General features: G+C 36.8%; 1 protein-coding gene across 1 annotated transcript in view; it reads left to right on the top strand.

Moving 5' to 3' along the window:
• LOC122536446 overlaps positions 1-21,370 on the top strand; it is a 117,745-nt gene that overhangs the window by 46,846 nt on the left and 49,529 nt on the right. Inside the window, exons 29-57 of the mRNA XM_043668821.1 lie at positions 47-302; positions 547-741; positions 828-1,010; positions 1,093-1,737; positions 2,051-2,252; positions 2,331-2,506; positions 2,796-3,064; positions 3,177-3,579; positions 3,750-3,992; positions 4,356-4,493; positions 5,739-6,524; positions 7,568-9,823; positions 10,674-10,817; positions 11,428-11,502; positions 11,927-12,109; positions 12,476-12,796; positions 13,191-13,571; positions 13,851-14,174; positions 14,540-14,845; positions 15,167-15,478; positions 15,705-16,019; positions 16,289-16,597; positions 16,728-17,060; positions 17,333-18,289; positions 18,642-18,974; positions 19,171-19,473; positions 19,841-20,170; positions 20,366-20,674; positions 20,873-21,187. Coding sequence (XP_043524756.1) covers positions 47-302; positions 547-741; positions 828-1,010; positions 1,093-1,737; positions 2,051-2,252; positions 2,331-2,506; positions 2,796-3,064; positions 3,177-3,579; positions 3,750-3,992; positions 4,356-4,493; positions 5,739-6,524; positions 7,568-9,823; positions 10,674-10,817; positions 11,428-11,502; positions 11,927-12,109; positions 12,476-12,796; positions 13,191-13,571; positions 13,851-14,174; positions 14,540-14,845; positions 15,167-15,478; positions 15,705-16,019; positions 16,289-16,597; positions 16,728-17,060; positions 17,333-18,289; positions 18,642-18,974; positions 19,171-19,473; positions 19,841-20,170; positions 20,366-20,674; positions 20,873-21,187 — 11,302 coding nt within the window. The remainder of the gene's footprint in view (positions 1-46; positions 303-546; positions 742-827; positions 1,011-1,092; positions 1,738-2,050; positions 2,253-2,330; positions 2,507-2,795; positions 3,065-3,176; positions 3,580-3,749; positions 3,993-4,355; positions 4,494-5,738; positions 6,525-7,567; positions 9,824-10,673; positions 10,818-11,427; positions 11,503-11,926; positions 12,110-12,475; positions 12,797-13,190; positions 13,572-13,850; positions 14,175-14,539; positions 14,846-15,166; positions 15,479-15,704; positions 16,020-16,288; positions 16,598-16,727; positions 17,061-17,332; positions 18,290-18,641; positions 18,975-19,170; positions 19,474-19,840; positions 20,171-20,365; positions 20,675-20,872; positions 21,188-21,370) is intronic.

The following is a 21,370-nucleotide window of genomic DNA, read 5'->3' as shown; positions in this document are numbered from 1 at the left end:
AAAAATTTTTAAATTTAAAATTATTGTATTTTCTATTTTGTTCTAGGTTTGCACGTGTCAACCAGGTTACACTGGAGAACCTACTCACGGATGTCAATTGATCGATTATTGTCTGAACGAACCTTGCGCTCCTGGTGGTGTGTGTGAAAATTCCAGAGGATCTTATAAGTGTTACTGTCAACATGGAATGGTTGGAGATCCTTATAACAGCGGCTGTCAACCACCAGTCGAATGTTTGCAAGATGGAGATTGTCCACTGTCTGCCAAGTGTATAAATATTAACAATGTACCTAAATGCTTCGGTATGTGTATAGATTTTTAGATTTTTTGAAAGAGATTCATTTAGTGATGATTGTTTTTTCAATTAATTTTATTAAGAAAGTTAAAATTTCCTAATTTTATCTTATGATTTACTTTGATTTAAAATTTAACAAGATCTGTTGGATCGAGGAGATTAATACGCTTAGAAACCCTAAAAACAAGATACAGACTGAAAATCAGTTTATCTCACAATCAATCATTCTAATTTTATACTCGACGTTGCAGATGTTTGTTCACGTACACAGTGTGGTCCAAACGCCGACTGTGTGGCCACTAATCACGCAGCAGCCTGTCAGTGCCGGCCCGATTACGAGGGTGATTCGAACAATCTAAGTATAGGTTGTCGACCTAAACCGGTTATTTGTTCGTCAGGCATAGACTGCTCGCCCAATACTTACTGTTACGAGGGAATCTGTCGACGTGAGTATCGTTCAATGAGTCAGAGCAATCTCTCAATTTTCTATGTACAGACGGATTAGGAGAGATGTGTTGTGAAATTCTTGCAGCGTCCTGTCAATCGGACGAAGAATGCAACTTGTCAGACGTGTGCCTCAACGGACAATGCTTGGATCCATGCAACGTGAGGGCTGCGTGTGGAATAAATGCGGAATGCGACGTGAGGAGTCACATTAAACAATGCAGCTGTCCACCTGGGTTCACTGGTAACTCGGAAGTGGAATGCGTCAGATGTAAGCGAGAAACTTTGTTCCTGTCCATCTAAATAGAATAACAATGAATTTTTTAAATGAGATAAATATTTATTGGTTTCAGTGCCCGTGTCCTGCAGAGACACCAATGACTGCAACGATGGCAACACTTGTCGTGACAACGTGTGCCTTCCAATTTGCTCTACCGACAACGAGTGCGCCTTCAATGAAAAATGCGTTCGTGGAAACTGTCTTCTCACCTGTAGACTCGATAACGACTGTTTCCTGGGTCACATCTGTCTGAACAACATGTGCACGTTTGGTTGTCGCGCGGACGAAGATTGCAACGCGAACGAAGCTTGTATTACGAACAAGTGCACCAATCCTTGCGAAGCCACCCCTTGTGGACCAAACGCCAAGTGTACAGTATTCAATCAACGAGCCACTTGTTCGTGTCCAGCAGGCTTCATACCGAATCCAACTGCGAAAGTAGCTTGTTTGAGATCACCTGGGCCTATCTGTCAAGCGAACAGAGACTGTGCAACAGGAACAGCTTGCATAGGAGGAGTCTGCACTCCTGTATGCTCTACAGACTTGAATTGTTTGAGTAACGAACGATGTGATCCTTCAGGAATTTGTAAATCGTTGTGTAGAAGAGATGAGGATTGTAGAAGCGGGGAGATTTGTGAGGGATTGGTTTGTGTCATTGGATGTCGCGCCGATGTGGAGTGCCAGGAGAATTTCGCTTGTTTGAACAATCAGTGTCAAGGTGAGAAATTTTAATAGTTCAAATATATAATATTAAAATTAAAATGAATGGTATATAGAAAGATACAAGACTTTACAAAAGTTTTGAGAAAATGAGCCTTCTTTTAAATGAAAATTTTCCCGAACAGACTTATTCCTAAGCGAAACTTTTCCAAAACGACGTTTTTTTTAAATAAGAAACTCTTTTCGAATGGATATTTAATTACTATAATAATTAATCTTCTAATTAGTTTAGTAATTCTGCCAGTAAAGTCATAAAACTTGTTAACATGATTGAATTGAATTATAATCTTGATTTTATCTGTGCCTCATAGATCCTTGTTCTCTTCCTGATGTCTGTGGAGTAAATGCGAAGTGCGCGGTCGTAAATCATCAGAGAGCGTGTTCTTGTCCTATACCATTAGTCGGTGATCCTCTAATTGGTTGCAAACAGGCGTTCTTACCTTGTAATAATGAACAGGAATGTGCAACTGGTCAGACTTGTTACGGAAGATCCTGTTACGCTACGTGTAGAAGGTAAGCTGATTAAGCATTCAAACAACATGATTGTTTCTTATCGTTTTTGAATTTATTTCCATGTAAATCATCTTGTAGCGATGCTAATTGCTTGAGCGACGAACGGTGCGATGGTGGAATCTGCAAAGCTATTTGCAACAGCGACGATCACTGCGTGGCCAATCAGATTTGTCAAAATAGGCTCTGTGATATTGGATGTCGAAGCGATAACAGTTGTCCTAACGATGAGTCCTGCGTGAATAACAAGTGTAGAAGTAAGTAGACCGAATATAGACTGAATATTTTTAAAATTTGATTTCTATATAATATCATTGTATATTTTGTACAATGGTTTTTCGCATATTAACTTTCGTGTTTATTTTGATATCTAAAATAATTGATGTGCATGTAGCGTAAAGAATAAAAAATCTAAAATAATTGGAAAAAATTGAAAAAAGGAGAGTTACATCTGATATGTATATATCGGTATACTCAATTATTAATTCATAGAAATATTAATATACATGATTGACAGATTATTATATAGTATACATTATTGTATAGATCCTTGTGAGGGTGGCAAGGCTTGCGGAGAATGTGCAGGATGTCGCGTGGTAAATCACGTGGCACAGTGTAGTTGCCCAGCTAATTATTATGGGAATGCTTTGATTAGCTGCGCGAAATCTATGATTCCTTGCGATGGTACTTGTGAATGCGATGAAATTGGTTTTTGCACGAAGAGCTGCTATAGTCAGGATCAATGCTCTTGCGGGGAAATTTGTCACACCGGGAAATGTCGCATCATATGTGACGTTAACAACTATTGTCCAAAGGTACCACTTTCAAAAAATCTTTAATTCTTCCATAAAATATAAAATTCTTCATTAAGTTACAATTAAAATATTAAATTGAATATTCTTATTAAATGTACCATTTAACTTACAGGGATACGTTTGCGACAAAGGACTATGCCTCATCGGTTGTCGCACTCATTCCGACTGTCCATCCTCATTATCCTGCGTCAGTGGTCAGTGCGAGAATCCTTGCTCAGCCAATGGATCTCCCTGTGGTGTCAACGCTCTGTGTCGTGTTTCGAACCATAGAGCAGTATGCTTGTGTCCAGAAGGATATCAAGGAGAACCCAGTCAAGAATGTTATCAACTGGAGTGTCATCATGACGACGACTGTGAAGCTAATAAACGCTGCAGCGAGGATGGTGTCTGCACGAATCCTTGCTTGCAACATGGTGTCTGTGGCTTCAATGCACAATGTAGAGTGGTTAATAGAAAGGCTCAGTGCTCTTGTCCACCTGGACATTATGGAAATCCTAAGATCAACTGTAAGAAAGGTAATTTTTTTAGATATTTTTCTTTTCTTTCCTTGTATTTTGTAGAGTTTCTTCTTTTTAGAAATTTTTCTCCTCCTCTTTCATTTCGTAGAATTTTTTTTTTAATAAAATTTATTTTATTCTGTAATTTTTAAATTTGGCAAAGATTAGTTTTGAATGATGTGTTTTAGGTGGAGACGAGTGCTTAAGAAGACCATGTGGCGTGAACGCAAAATGCAGAGAAACTCTCAATGGATTCGAATGTACTTGCGATCCTGGATGCTATGGTGATCCTCATCAGGCTTGTATTTGCGACGGCGGAGAACTGTGCAAGGATATACGCTGCGGAGTGAATGCCGCGTGTAGGATTTACAAGAATCAACCACAGTGTTATTGTCCATCGAATTATCCATCTGGAGATCCAACACAGACTTGTAAGTAAATTCATACTAATAATTTTTAACAGATAATGATATTTTGATTCGTACATTAAGGTCAATCATCATGTCAACGCAACATTATCATTCAATCAATTTGTATCATTGAATTCTATTTCTTTAATAATCTGTTTAATATTGGAAAAAAATTCATAATCATATTATGATTAGACGTAAAGTGATTTTATGCATTTACAGGAAATCGCACAAACTACAGTGTAATATAAAATATGAGACATTTAAAATACTTCTATAACATTTAGTAAATCGTAAAATTTTTTGTTATTTCCTCAAAATTATGAGTTCGTTTCATTAGTCTCAATTTTCATCCATGGCTAATTTTTTTTATCGCGAGCACAGGTATCGCGGACAAGAGTTCAGGAGATTGTCGAACGAATGGTTGCGGCAAGGGTGCGGAATGCATACGAGACGGAGCGATATTCGTGTGCAGATGTCCACCAGGTACCAGTGGATCGCCGGACATCGAGTGCACGACAGGTAAGAGACGGCCTACTAACTGTTTAACCAGGCAGATCGATTAATTTTCCATGTACAGCATTTTGTGACTAGCGAGCAATACTGACGAAACAGAGGAACATGGTCCGTAGAATAACCATGTATTATCGTCTTTAGTAGGACTTGAAGTAATACCATTAGAATGTATTAATCCAGTGAATCGTTTAACAATCGAGAGACAGATGTGATTGGACCAGTTATTTTAGACGATTCCATACGTAAATAGATTTGTCGTTATTATTATTATATATACATATTGTACAAAAATACGATACAAAGAGCGTACGACACTGGATTTTACTCACAAAATGGTCGCGCGGAAGACATTATATACCTGTACATATATATCTATACAGTTAGGCAATACTGTACATAATATGTCGAGGAACACGTTTCACACATGTCTCACACATAACTATTCATATGTAGAATGTTTATTTCAGTATCCAATCTGTCTTGTGGAAACCGAGAAAAAAAAAGTACTTTTACAAAAGTATGATATAGAAAAGAAAAAGAGAATGATAATGAAACGGAAAAAGAGTGAAAAAAAGTAGAGACAGAGAGAAACGGCAATTATCACAGAGAATGCAAAAAAAAAAGGTACACATTTCACAGAGAATGAAACACCAGAATGATCAGTTTATTCTTTTAGACCTAGGACTAATGAATACAGATTGGGAACTGCGAAAGGGACATTCTCATATACCCATGCTTGTTATTTTTTTGCTGGATTTATCCACTGTTTTACATTATTTTCCCTCTTATTTTCTTTTGAATTCTGTGGGGGCTTGTGTTTGTAAATATCGCTGCTTGCCAATTTATACGTATATACATACATTGTAATAAATACGAGATATCTTGTCTCGTATTAATGTCCCGGTTAAAACAGTGTAAAAGTTCGGTTCTCTACTTCTTCACAAAAGCTACCCTACTTATTTCCGTATTACGAATACAAAGCATGTGGTTTATGTTATTTGTGAGAAAGTTTCTTTTCACAGTTCTTATAAATGCTTTTTTCTTTTTTTTCCCCCCTATCCCATCACCACCACTATCACCACCTACCAATTCTCCACCAACGTGACTCTACACCACATGATCACCACATCTGCCACATGATCACCGACTCTCTCTCTCTCTCAAAAAAAATACAAACTAAAAAACTAAAAAAAAAAAAAAAAAATTAAACAAAAATGAACAAACGAATCGTGAAAATCGTGGGTTATCTAGAGCGCGAATGCACCAGTGACCTAGAGTGCCCCAATGAGAAAGCCTGCATAAACCTGCAATGCGTGGACCCGTGCGGTCTCCGCGGCGCCTGTGGGATCAACGCGCTGTGCCGTGTGGTTCTGCACAAGCCACGATGCTCCTGCCCTCAGTGTTATATCGGTATGCCTCACACCGCCTGTCATCCAGACCCGAAATGCGAAACGCTGAATCCCCGGCCTACGCCGAACATCGGTTGCTCGTCCGATCGCGACTGCCCGGAGAGTTTGTCCTGTCACACGCGTACCGGAGAGTGTCGCGATCCCTGTCTAAGCTCGCGATACAACTGCGAGGTAAATAAGAGATGCCAGGTGCGGAACCACAGGCCCATGTGCGTATGCAAATACGGATTCGTCGTGAACGAGGTCGGCGAGCTGACATGCGCGCCCGACACATTGACTTGCACGAGGGACTTCGACTGTCCGTCGAACGCCGCGTGCGTCAATGGGAAATGCCAGAATCCGTGTAACGTGCGAAAGAAACGGCCGTGCACGGCTGACAAAACCTGCGATGTCCTGGACCACCGTCCCGTCTGCATATGCACACAAAACTGCAATCCCTCCCTCTCCATTTGCCTGCGAGACAGTGGCTGCTCTCCAGATTTGGCGTGCCGCAACTATCGCTGCGTGGACCCATGCAGAAACTCCACCTGTCCGGCTGATGCCCCCTGTTACGTGGAGGAGCACAAGCCTATCTGCAAGTTCTGTCCCCCCGGCTTTGTGCCAGACACTAAATACGGATGCATGAAAGGTAAACACCATTTCTCACCACCTATCTCTCTGTCTGTCTTACTTCTCTATTCTTTCCTCTTTTTTTTTTTTTGCTCTCACGCTCTACAGGTCTTTTTTCTATGTTTACTCTATACCTATAAATCTCGCTCCACGTTCTTTTTTTTGGATATATATATATATACATATATAAATCGCTGATACAGATTACTGTATTTTCCCTTTCTCACCGAGTTTGTTCACGATGATATTAGTCTGGATCTCTGTCTGACTCTTACTCGCCTATACTACTATACTGTTATACTATACTTATACTCGCCTCACACCGAACATACTAGTTGCTAGTTTTTCAGGTTTCTTACCGTTTAGATGATGGAATTACTCGATAACGTGTTGGTTATCAGTATTTTGTATACGTATCTTTCGTATGTTTTATATATATCTTCGCATTCACCATATGTGCATTTTTCCAGTTTCTAATTTCTCATAAATCCGTACATCAATGACTTAATGAATTTGCGTGAAAGATAAAATCAAAATCGATCTAGTCTTTAAGCGTTGAAGAATGAAATTTAATTAATTCGTTCGTTTCGTAAAGTGAGAATGTTCCATCGCCTGAATGGGAAAATGAGATGTTTCAGGTTCCAAAATGCCACAGATACAACTATTCGTCTCCCGATACCTATACTCTCCTCTACTCTGCCGACGTCCTCACTGTTCAACGATTATTATTTTCTCCGTTACATCTGTCTCTGTAAAGACCCTAATCGATTATATATATATATATACTTCTGACCGATAGCTTGTCTATTTATTACGCGAGCATGCTTATATATAACTTAATCTTAATAATTCGTAGGCAATATATTTTTTTTTATATATATATGTATACTATATTGTTTGGAGTAAAGCCAGTAAATCAGACGTTATCGTAGCCTGGTTTGGCCTAAACGAAGAAAAGAGTGAGATGAGCTTTGAAACGTTTTTCAGCTGCCTCTCTTTCAGCTATCTCGATTTCTCTCTTTGGTACGTTCAGCGTGTTTTATATTCTATTGTAATCCGCAGCAGTACTCCACCACACGCCCGACCATTTCTGCGAGTCCGATGACGACTGCAACGACACAGAAGCCTGTGTCGATGGATCCTGCGTTGATCCTTGCGTCGACCACTGTCGATCGACAGTTCCATGTCGGGTTAAAGCACACAGGCCTGTTTGTGACTGCGACCAACATGATCACACTTGTATATACATCACAACCGTGTCAACTCTTGACTACTCGACACCCGTAACTTCTGAGATGTCTACACTTGTAACAACTATGCAGCCTAGCTTTGAAAAAACTCCTGTTGTTACGGAAGAAAGTACTGTTATGAAAGAAAGTACAACAATTCCATATTCGAGCGAAACCACCGAATCTTCGAGCAGAATATTCACCGAGACTTCTACCATTCAAGAAAGCACTCCTATGCCTGTAGAAAGTGAATCAACTTCACCTACAACGTTAGCAAGTGATGTATCGGAAACTTCCATGATGTTGACAACGCATATGGAAGCCATAGAAACTACTACCACTTCAGATGTTTCGGAAGTATCTATTATTAAAGAAATCAAATCAACTTTGCCTACCACAGAGGCAGTCCATGTGTTTGAGACTTCTACAATGCCGACGACAACTGTGAAAGGCAGAGAAAGCACCATTGCTTCAGATATTTCAGAAGAAAATACTGTCAAAGGTATTTCTGAAGAAGATACTGAAGTTGTTCCAACTGTGAAAGGTATTGAATCTAGTAGCGAAGAGATAACTACTGTATCTCATGTTAACACTACGCGATATATTTCCACTACAGAAATGACATTTACTACGGATTTAATAAAAGGAATGACTGAATCAGATAAAGTTCAAATAGTCACTCCTGTTACGTACGTTTATCCTCCGGATGAGAGGTTACCATCGGGTGACGTTGTTACTGTTACTCCAATATACGTAGGTGAATATCCTACAGAAATTACGGAGATTACTGAATCGACAAGTACACCTAGTTTTATCGAGAATATTACAATTAAAGAAAGTCCTAGTACCGTGGGATTGGTTACTGAGAATTTGAATTTAACGACGACAGAAGGTGTGACATTGGTAACTGTGCTGGCAGACTATCCTTTGAAACATGGAACAACAATTGAGCCAGTGACAGAGGAATATACGACAAGACCATTTCTAAATACCGTAGAACTTTCTACAGAGAAATTCGGAACAACTACAGGATATTCTACAGAACAGTATTTAACGACTGAAGGATCAACTGAACGATCTTTTGCAACAGAGTATTTTACGAAGGGAGCTACAGGGACTAGGTATTTTACAAAAGAATCTTTGGAAAATTCAACGACTGAACAGCCGCGAACAAGTACGGAACAACTTTCTACAACTGAACTGCATTTGACTGAATATTCAACAGAACAACCTACAATTTTACAGTATTCGACCGAACAATTTCCAACAATGAAATATATAAAGGAACAGAGTTCGACAACTGAACAATATACTACGGAACAGCCACAACTAACAACCCAATACATCACGGAACCTTCTACAACTAGTCAGTATTCCACAACGCAATACTCAACAGGACAGTCTTTTATGACTTTACAGTATTTAACCGAACAACCTTCTACGACTGAGCAACGAGCAATAACACAAGAATATACGACAGAAGAAGTTTCCACAACCTTACAATATACAACAGAACAACCTTTAACAACTGAATATATCAAGGAATATTCTTCAACAACTGAACAGTTACAAACAGTAATGCAATACTCCACCGAACAATCATCAGGAACACCGCAATACTCGATAGAAGAATCTTTTACAATTCCACAGCAAACAACAGAACATCTGACAACAATTGAACAATATAGTACAACACAGCCTGTTACTAATCAATATTTCACCGAACAGCAATCGACACAGTATTCAATGCAACAATCTTCTACAACTACTCAGCATTCAACAGAATATTCAACCACTGAGGAACAATTTTCAACAACTCAACAATATCCCACGGAACAGCCACAAATAACAATACAATATTCCACAGAACCATATTCAACAATGGTACCATACTCTACAGAGCTAGAACAATCCACCACCGAGTTATATCCCACATTAGAAACCCCTATAAATACTACAGGACAGACACCTTGCGACCAAACGATCACCAATGGTACTGAATGTAAAATCTGTTTGAATGACACGTGTCGGCCCGTGTGCTTCAACCTAACAATGAACCAGAGTACATCTAATTGTAGCGTACTCCCAGGTAAAAGATTTTTCTCGTCGGGAGTTGTAAATGTGTTGTTCTCGTGTTCACCAATCTATATGTCTCGACAAATCATTCGTCAGCGTGATATCATCCGAGTATCCAGATAAAAATTGGAGGCAACCAATTCTGGAGAGTTTTATATATATATTTTTTTTAAATTTTTTCTGATCGATAGATCATAGACTGACGATCACGATACATGATGATCGAACGATTATTCGTGGAAACGATAGAAAAATAAAACATTTAATCAATGTTATATAAATATAAGTATAATTACAGTTTATTGCTGTAATCCACTGCAGACATGGACCTGCTGCATTAGCGCTCTTTTGCATGTTGTACGTTATTGTGTTGCGCCCTTGCACGTTTTCTTCTCGCTTATCTTAGTAGTAATTAATTAATTGTATTGTTTTTTTGTGGAGTTCATGGAAATTTAAAGGAAACTTTCGAACAGTATTTTTCATTTAAAACGATTTTCGTACAATTCCGAATTATAAATTTTAAGTAATAATAAATGTTGAATGAAACGTTTCCTTTAAAATTAAATTGGTAAAACTAACGACTGTTTCTGGGCTTTACACATATAACACGAAAACCACTATATGTCTTAGAAATTAGAGGATTGTGTATACTATTTTCTGTTTATTGTTTTGTTAGTTTTTTTGTTTAGATATATGTGTATACTTTTATATATACTTTTTATTTAGAGAATTTTTTATTTAGAGAAGTCATTGAATAAGATACGAAGAATGAATAAATTATGATAATCTTTTATATGGAAAGTTTAGTTTGAACGTTCGTGGATGAGTTATTTTGAGCTTCTAATATACGTTCGTTTCGTTAGATACCAAATGCAAAACGCACGATGACTGTCTCTCTCAATTGGCCTGCATAAGTCAACAGTGTCTGAACCCGTGCACTGTCCACAATCCTTGCGACTTCGTGGAAGTCTGTCATGTTCAAGATCACAGACCTGTTTGCGTGAAAGGTAGAATATTCAAAAAAAAAATTTAATTTGAGAAAAAATTGGATTACACTTAATAGGGAAAATAAAATAGAAATCAACATTTCCAATATAGAATAAAATTAATATTTGATACTTAATATTCATTCTTAATGTTCAGAAATTAATTTCTTAAAAGAATTTAATTTTTTAATCAGCAAAATTTAAAATATCATTCAATGTTGAAAAATTTTTGCTAATTGAGATCTTATATTTTTAACTAGGACACTTAGTAATTGTTAGTAACATTTAATACTTTAATGTTTAATATTTAATATGTAATGCTTAATATATAATTTAATACTTAATATTCTATAGCTGATATTTAATACTCAAATAAATAATGTTCCCCAACATTTAAGAAATTTTAGAAATTTAATTGTAAAATGCATAGAATTTGAAAATTTTTAGATTTGATAACAATAAATAATAATAATTACCAAAATTGAAATCTTCAAAATGCTTGAAATTTATAATTAAGAAAATATCACTTGGCGTTTCAAAAATTGTCAGCCTAAAAATTTTTAATAGTTCATCTTTATTTTTATTCAAAAAGGCAAATCTTTCTTAATTATTTTCTTTTCAATTTTCTTAGATGTAAACGAGACAGAGTGTCCCTATTGTCCAGCGGGTACAGAGTGCAATCCAGCAACGTATACTTGCGTAAAAGGTTCGTACGAGAACGAGTATAACATCTTCCATCATTTGATTTCTTTTTACAGTGCTCACTTGAATCGTTCTGTACATATGTACATATGTATTGTACATATATATACATTGCACGTGCGTACCACGTGCCATTTTCATTACTCAACTTTCAATTTTCCACAATTTCCATTAGATCAGACTTCAATTAGATCTGCTAGTATTACATACTATCTCTTCAAACTTTTTACTTTCGAAACTTTTGAAAATCATTCAACGACACGATTGTTTTATACCAACCACGATTCTTCTTCGTGCATATTTACACAGATTATTTACGCTGTATTTCATACAAGCTGATTCACTCGACACGAGCCTTTCACCTTTGTTTTTATACTCGTGCACTCTTTCTCGGGGCTATACGGGCTTTTTTCTCAATCTTTCTCTAGCGGGTTGCACTAGCGACAAAGATTGTCCGCTGACAGAGGCATGCATTGAGGGCACTTGTCAGGAACCTTGCCTCGTTTGGAATCCCTGCACCAAAAACGCGATCTGCGTTAATACCAATCATCAAGCGGAATGCAGCTGCGAGGATGGCTATTACGGAAATGGATTCTCTTACTGTGAACCAGGTAATTCGTTAGTTATATTGCAGAATTATTAGATTCAAATACGATTCACATAGTTTTTATATTTTATAATTATTCTCGACAAACAGTTTTGAATTATACAAAGTCTGGAAGTCTTAAAAATTTCATAAAATATTACTGTTAATGTGAAAAATTAAACTGCAGATTTTTATATATTTATAGAAAATATATGAAATATGGAAGATGCATAGAGTACCTATTTATACCTATGCTTTATTTCTTTAACTGTGTTCATAAAAATGCATAAAAATCTGCAGACTAATAATGATATGTATTTTATATTTTATTTCATGAGTATTAGAAAATATAAAATAAATATTTTAAATATTCATGGACTGGACGTTGCAGAAGAGGAAGGTAGAAACATATGTCAATACAATGAAGACTGTCCACCGACTAAGTATTGTGATCGTCTTAACCGAAAGTGCATCGACCCGTGCTTGGAGAGTGACTGTGGTACAAATGCCAACTGTTATCCAGAGAACCATCAAGCTCAGTGCAAATGTTTGCCTGGATTCCAAGGAAATCCTCACATTGAATGCACGCTAACGAGCACCAATCCTTGTGTTCCAAATCCTTGTGGATTGGACGCCATGTGCGAGAATGATAATGGCAATCCTGTATGCTTCTGCCCGAAAGGATTGACTGGAAATCCCTTCGAGCAATGCAGTAAGTATTTTTCAAAGATTCAAGATAATTAAATTTTGAGCATAGATTAGTTTTTGCATAAATCAGGATCTTTTTATAGAGATTCAATGAAAATGAAAGTACGTACAAAGAAATTAGAAATATTAAAATAGAAATAATAATAATTGGATAATAATATAATATTTAGTCGGTAGATTTTATATATTAATTATTGTAAATCAAAATATTCTATGGGAGATTCATTCGAAGTCAAAGTATGAAAGTGATAAAATTAAAAGTTAATTATTAATAATAATTTAATAATTAATAAAAAATTAAAAAGTTGTTAACATGTATTTTGTGATTTTTATATGTAAATTACCATAATTTCAAATAATAGTTTTCTTCCAGTTTGAAAATAAATTTTTTTGTTCAGTACCAGAGGGTGATCAATGCCAAGAAAATCCATGTGGCATTAATTCTGGATGTCGAGTGCTGTCAGGACAAGTGAGATGTTTCTGTCTGCCAGGATACGAAGGAAATCCACCTAATTCACCTTGCACTCTACCTAGTAACGCTTGTGAACCATCTCCATGTGGGCCTAATACTCAATGTACAGTATTGAAGAACGGCGTTGCGAAATGTACTTGCTTGCCAGGGTACATCGAGAGTCCAAATACAATTAGAGGATGCGTACCTAAATCTGATCAGTGTAATCCTAATCCTTGTGGACTTGGTGCTAAGTGTGACTCGGATAGAGTGCCTCCATGCTACTGTTCGAAGAACACTGTTGGAAATCCTTATCAAAGTTGCGCAGGTAAGCATTTATTAAATTTTTAATGGCTCATTCAGTTCACAAAATGTTAAATAAAATATATTTTTATAGGTAAAAGTTAAAAAATTGACTGATTAATTTGTTAAGGATTAAACACTAATTCATCACAATATTATAAATACTTCATTTTTTTTTTGGAAATTTTATGAAATTATAGATTCTAGGAACATAATGGAATCTACAAAACGCACAGTTAAAAGATAAAGTAACGAAATCTATTGAATCTACAGAGATATAATAATTTTTATTATTTGTCTCCAGCGTCTCCACCAGACGTACTCTCACCATGTGTGCTGGTACCTTGTGGAAAAAACGCAGTCTGTGTGGAAGAACATGGTATACCAAAATGCAAGTGTATTCCACCGTTTGTTGGAAATCCATACATGGACGGTTGCGAGGCGGAATGTATTGTGAATCAAGATTGCGACAATCATCTTGCCTGCTTCAATCAGCATTGTAGAGATCCTTGTCCAGGTGTTTGTGGTGCTAATGCAAAATGCGAAGTAATTAACCATGTTCCGGTTTGTTCTTGTTTACCTGGCTATACTGGAGATCCGTTTGATTCTTGCAAATTGGAGACCACTCGTAAGTATTATTCGTAGTTGTTTGAATCAGAAATAGAGAAATGATTGCTCGCAAATTTAATTAATCACGAAAAGTTGTTTGTTTCTATTTCCATTTTTATTTCTATAATATAAAATATATTTCTGTAATATATATATATATAATATAGGAATTATTTATATTAAATTTAATATAAATAATTATTTATTATTTTAGATTATATGTAGATTATATAGATAAATAGTGATATAGATTTCTATTCATCGAAAAATTATAAATATAAAACAATTTCCACAATTATCTTTATTGTGTAGCTTTATGTGTTTATGGAAAATTTAAAGACATTAAGACGGATATTAAAATTCAATTTTAATTGCCTTTTGTAGCTCTTCCATCTCAGAATCCTTGCATGCCATCACCTTGCGGACCGCATAGCATTTGTCGAGTGATGAACGATCGTGCAGTTTGTTCGTGCAGTCCAGGATATCATGGAACATCTCCAAATTGTCGTCCAGAATGTTTAGTTAGCTCAGAGTGTCCTGTACATTTGGCTTGTATTGGTCAAAAATGTGGAGATCCTTGTCCTGGTCTCTGTGGACAGAACGCTTTGTGTCAGGTTATCAGTCACAATCCAATTTGCAGCTGTCCTCCGGATTATCTCGGTGATCCCTTCAGTCAATGCGTCAAAGAAGGTAATTTAAGTTTTGAAAATTTTTAATTCTCCAGTTGGTTCCAATTTTTTTCCTCTTTAACTTGACACGATCTGAAGGCAAATAATTAAATACCGTCGTAAAAGTATTGCAATAAAATTTGCCATGTGAAACAAGTCTCTTAATTCTGTTCATGAAAAATATGAATTTATAATGAATGAATAATCTCAAATTTTCAACTTGGAAAGTGTTCTAAGCGATTATAATAATTTTAATAAATTATATTATCATCATAAATCAATTTTAATAAATTATATTACATCGTAAATTATTTTAATGAATTACTCGCGTTTTCTTTATCAGACATACCACTGCCAGGACCAAAGAATCCTTGTCTACCATCACCTTGTGGCCCGAACGCCGAATGTCGCGTGCAGGAAGATCATCCAGTTTGCACGTGTATCAGCGGAATGTTCGGAGCACCACCGTTCTGCAGACCGGAGTGTCTGATTCATCAAGACTGTCCAAATTATCTCGCTTGTGTTCAAAAGAAATGCGTGGATCCGTGTGCTGGTTCATGTGGATTCAATACTAACTGCACGGTGCAGAATCATCGACCTATGTGTCAATGTAACGACGGTTATGAAGGAGATCCATTCTCTGGATGTAGCAAAGGTGAGAATTGTTCAATTCCAAATAAAGACTAATATGACGAAAAATAGAGAATATTATAATATTTAATTTCAACGATACAACTCGATTATACGAATATGTTCTCATTTGACAAAAGCTCGTGTTTTTTAAAAACTGAGATTAGCACTTCAGTTTCGTATTAAAAACTTATTTCTTTATCTTAATTAAATTAAAATTACAACACGCGAATGATGTTGTTTTTTTACAGTTATTTTCCCAGTGCCACTGCCATGCGATCCATCTCCGTGTGGTGCAAATGCAGTTTGCAAGGAACGAAACGGAGCTGGCTCGTGTACCTGTTTACCCGACTATACTGGAGATCCTTACCAAGGATGTAGACCAGAATGTGTTCAAAATTCCGACTGTGTTCTTAGCAAAGCTTGTATAAACAACAAATGCAAGGATCCATGCGTGGGTGCTTGTGGTATAAATGCTCAGTGCCAAGTGATCAATCATCAACCATCGTGTAGCTGTCTTTCTGGCTACACTGGCGATCCATTGAAATCCTGTCATATACTGCCTGGTAAATATTAATCTCAAAGAAATCTCAAAGTGTTATAAATTTCATATCATGTCATGATACATTTTTTTTTATGGTATTAGAAATACAAAAGCTTCAAAATTTGAAAATTTTCTTCTTACTCTAATAAAGAAATAATAATTATTTTTTAAATTGTCTCTTTCATATTATCTTTTTTATACTTTCATAATAAAATATTTGGGTTAAAGAATCAAATTCTTAATTCATGCTATTTCTTTATTATTGATTAAAATAATATTATCTCGTCCTAGTGACATCACTGCCAGGTGATCCATGCCAACCATCACCCTGCGGACCGTATAGTAATTGTCGCGTGATCGACAATCATGCAGTTTGTTCCTGTCAACCAGATTATGTCGGTAGTCCTCCACAGTGCAGACCAGAATGTGTAGTCAGCACAGATTGCACTCAGAATATGGCTTGCATCGATCAGAAGTGCAGAGATCCTTGTCCAGGCACTTGTGGACAGAATGCTGATTGTCAGGTTATCAACCATAATCCTGTGTGCAGCTGCATGTCTGGATACACTGGAGATCCATTCTTTGGATGCGTTAAAGAAGGTAAGATTTTTATTATTTTATTATTATTAATTTATTATTTTATTTTTATTTCGTGTCAGATATACATATATTTCTCTACAATTATATTTTTGGTATTCATGATTTTAGAATGTTTAAATAATTTTTACAGCGGAACCTAAACAGCCGGGACCAGAACCAAGCGGAAATCCATGCATTCCATCACCTTGTGGACCAAATTCTCAGTGTCGTGTGATTGATGGATTCCCAGCGTGTTCCTGTTTGCCGAATTATGTAGGCAGAGCTCCAAATTGTCGACCAGAGTGTGTCATCAACGAAGGATGTCCTGGAAATCTTGCATGTCAGAACGAACAGTGCGTCGATCCTTGTCCTGGCTCGTGTGGTGTGAACACTTTCTGTAACGTTGTCAAACACAATCCAGTCTGCATTTGCAACACTGGATACACTGGAAATCCATTCACAGAATGCGTACCCATTGTGGAAGGTATATAATTAATTTAAAAGTCACTTCTTTTTTTATATTTTTAAGTTTCTAGTTCTTACATTTCTGAATTTTCAAATCTTTACATTCTTAAAATTTCAAATTTTTGATCGTTTCTCGAAGCTTCCAAATTTTTTGATCTTTAAAGGTTCAAACTGTCAAGTCGCAAAATTGTTAAATTTTCCACGTTTGGAAATCTTTGATTCCCAGAATCTCAAGCTTTTATGTATCTCAATTTTCAAATTTTCGAGATGCTAAACTTTCGAAATCCTCAGTACCCACAACCACGGAACAACCACGCACACCATGCAACCCATCTCCATGTGGAGCGAATGCCATCTGTAACGAGCGAAACGGCGTAGGCTCGTGCACCTGTCTTCCAGAATACATAGGCGATCCCTACACAGGATGTCGACCAGAATGCGTGACAAACACCGATTGTGATCGTAGCAAAGCCTGTCTAAACAACAAGTGCGTGAACCCGTGTCCAGGCACTTGTGGTCAAGGAGCAACTTGCCGCGTAATCAACCACGCTCCATCTTGTTCCTGTCTTCCTGGTTACACCGGGGATCCTTTCAACGCTTGTACACTGACAGAAACGCTACGAGAACCAGAACTGGTAAATCCTTGCGAGCCATCGCCTTGTGGGCCGAACAGCAACTGTCGCGTTCACAATGGGCACGCTGTGTGCCTTTGTCAACTGGGATTCGTCGGCGTGCCTCCAACTTGTCGTCCAGAGTGCACAGTGAGTTCAGAATGTTCTCAGAATAAAGCGTGTATCGAGAACAAGTGCGCAGATCCTTGTCCAGGTTCTTGCGGACTGAACACCAAATGTTTGACAGTGAATCACAACCCAATTTGCACTTGCACAACTGGATACACTGGAAATCCATTGGTCCAGTGTACTAAATTCAACGTGTCCCAATCTGGAAATCCGTGTTCCCCAAATCCGTGTGGGCCGAATTCTCAGTGCAGAGTTATCGGATCTCAACCCGCGTGCTCTTGTTTGTCGAATTTTATCGGACGTCCGCCGAATTGCAGGCCAGAGTGCGTTGATAATTCAGATTGTTTCCACTCGGCCGCGTGTATTAATCAGAGGTGTAAAAATCCTTGTCCTGGAGCCTGTGGAGAATTGGCTAGATGCACTGTACAGAGTCACGTGCCTATTTGCACTTGTCCCGAAGGATACGAAGGTGACGCCACTGTTCGATGTATTCTGGCACCGCCGCCGAGTAAGTTTCTGTTTGTTTTAAGCTAAATTTTAGGTTTCTTTTAGAAGCTTGTCAATTTTCAGAGTTCTTAAATTCGCGAATCTTCAAAATTTCCAAGCTTTTAGATTTTTAAGCCTTTCAATTTTCAAGCCTTTCTTAATTTTCGAGCCTTTGAGTATTCATATTTTTTTTAATTTTCTAACAATCAAATTTTCAAATTTTTAAAGTTTCGAACCCTTAAACTCTTCAGTTTACGATTTTTCAATTTTTTTAAATCTATAAATTTCGAATTCTCAAATTTTATCCGATTAATTTGAATTCTTAAAAATATTCAAATTTTTATTCTATCATAATTAATCTTTATTCTATTTAGCAACAGACATAAGCATAACAAATCCGTGTTCGCCAAATCCATGCGGTCCGAATGCTCAGTGTCGCGAGAGAAACGGCGCAGGAGCTTGTGCATGCCCACCAGATCTCATCGGAGATCCTTATGACAACGTAAAAGGATGTCACAGAGAATGTGAATCGAACAATGACTGTGCTCCGCAATTGGCTTGCGTTGGTTTCAAGTGTTCTGATCCTTGTCCAAGCACTTGTGGTACACTATCTATCTGTAATGTTCAAGAGCATGTTCCAGTATGTACTTGTCCTCCAGGATATACGGGAGATCCATACTTTGCTTGCGAAATTAAAGAAATGACGAGTAAGTTTTTTCAATTTATTTATCATTTATCTCACATTTAGTACAGTCAAAGGCTGTATGTTTGATTCCTTTTAGATAATAGTTTTCATTGAATTTGCCTAAAATTGAAATAGATAATCTTTTATTAGATAAAATATTACATTTTATTAAATAAAATATTAAATAAATATTTTATTTCATTTATTTTCATTTTTAGGAGTACCACCATCAGATCCATGTTCACCATCACCATGCGGACCTAATAGTAAATGTCGCGAGGTGAATGGTCAAGCAGTTTGCACGTGTCTTCCGGAATACAGGGGAATTCCACCGAATTGTAGACCAACCTGTGTAGTCAATGCTGAATGTCCGCCTCATTTGGCTTGTTTAAATAGAAAGTGCGCGGATCCATGTCCAAACACCTGTGGATTAAGAGCATTATGTAATACCAAGAATCATAATCCGATTTGCACTTGTCCTGTTGGGTTTACGGGGGATCCTTTTTCTCAGTGCTCGCCTGGTAAGTATTTAATAAATATGTACCTTTCATAGAAAATTCTGTAAATTGTATGTTTCAAATAATATTTAGATTATTCTTTAATCTTTTAAATGTTGAAGTTTCTAGATCTTTGAATTTTCCAATTCTAAACTTTAAAATTTTCGAATTCTCCAACCTTTTTCCGAATTATTAAACCTTCGAATTTTTAGATTTGTCAGTAAATATTTTCAAATATTTTAATTTCCGAATGTTTCAATTTTCAAGTTCTTAAATTTTTCAATTTCGAATCTCTCGACTTCTAAATTTTCAAGTCGTCGGATTCTTAAATTTCACAACGAAACAAAAAAAAAATTGAAAATATTTAACACGTTATTTATTTATCTATTAGCTCAAGACGTTCCATCGATCACGGAACGACCACCATCGTGCACTCCATCTCCTTGTGGACCAAATTCCCTGTGCCAGATCATATCAGGCAGTCCAGCGTGCTCCTGTTTGCCAAATTACATCGGTGTTCCTCCAGAATGCAGACCAGAGTGCATTCTAAGCTCCGAATGCAAGAGTCATCTTGCTTGTGTGAACCAAAAATGTCAAGATCCTTGTCCAGGCTCCTGTGGCGTTAATGCTCAGTGTCATGTATTGAATCACATTCCTGTTTGCACTTGCATGGATGGTTTCACTGGTGATCCATTTACACAGTGCAGAGTAACTTCACCAGGTAAGAAGATATTTTATTTTTTAAATTAAATGATCTTTACGTTTTTTTTTTCTTTTATAAAATACGAAAATTCTTCATTTTAATTAAATAGCCTATAATTTTCAAATTTATTAGGAAATACGAAAATTTCATTTCAGTTAAATAATTTATAATCAAACTTGTTATAATACAAATATATTTCTTTTTTTTTCTTAGTAACTGTACCAGCTATAAGTGATCTATGCAGTCCATCGCCTTGTGGACCGAATGCTATATGTAAAAATGGAGATTGCGAGTGTTTACCGGAATACATTGGCAATCCATACGAAGCTTGTCGACCAGAATGTATCCTCAATTCGGAATGTCCACGCGATAAGACCTGCCTGAAGAATAAATGCAAAGATCCTTGCCCTGGGACGTGCGGTCAAAATGCAGTATGCGATGTCGTGAATCACATTCCTGTGTGTTCTTGCATACCTGGATATATCGGGGATCCGTTCGTTAGTTGTCGTATTCAGCCTCAAGGTAAATGTAATAAAATTTTATTTATTTGAATTAGTCGAAAGATAAATAATTCATGTAATAGGATTATTATTAAGTTTCTTCAATTCTGAGACTTTTTAAAGTTTTGGGTCTTCGAATTTTTAGATTTCACAAACTTTAAATCTTTAAATAAGATACATTTTCTAATAATATTCAAAAAATTATGAAACCCGTTTTCAGTTCCAGAAGCAAAGAAGGATCCTTGCTTGCCCGTTTCACCATGTGGACCAAACAGCCAGTGTCGCAACATCGAGGACCATGCAGTGTGTTCTTGTCTTCAAGGATACCTTGGATCGCCACCTTCGTGCAGACCAGAATGTGTGGTCAGTTCAGAATGTCCTCCGACTCGTGCTTGCGTGAACAAGAAGTGCACGGATCCTTGCTTGGGTTCTTGTGGTTTGAATGCTAGATGTGAAGTGATCAATCACTCACCGATCTGCAGTTGTCTTCCTGGACAGACTGGAGATCCATTCAAGAGCTGCTACGATATTCCAAGTAAGAAATTTTCAATTAATTACCGCAAATGTATAAGATATTGTAAGAAGTCACCAGGCTTTTGAACTTCTTTCTCGTAACAATCATTATCAAAATTCAATAGCATGTTAAAAACTTTATTTAAAAATTAAAATTAAGAAATGCTGAGAAATTTTGACGTTGATTACATTAATTCCAATGTAT

The sequence above is a fragment of the Frieseomelitta varia genome, unplaced genomic scaffold (genome assembly GCF_011392965.1).
Source record: "Frieseomelitta varia isolate USP_RPSP 00005682 unplaced genomic scaffold, Fvar_1.2 scaffold_835, whole genome shotgun sequence".
Classification (NCBI taxonomy): domain Eukaryota; kingdom Metazoa; phylum Arthropoda; class Insecta; order Hymenoptera; family Apidae; genus Frieseomelitta; species Frieseomelitta varia.
Note: the sequence above shows the minus strand (reverse complement) of the source record. Positions and strands in the feature narration are given on the sequence as shown.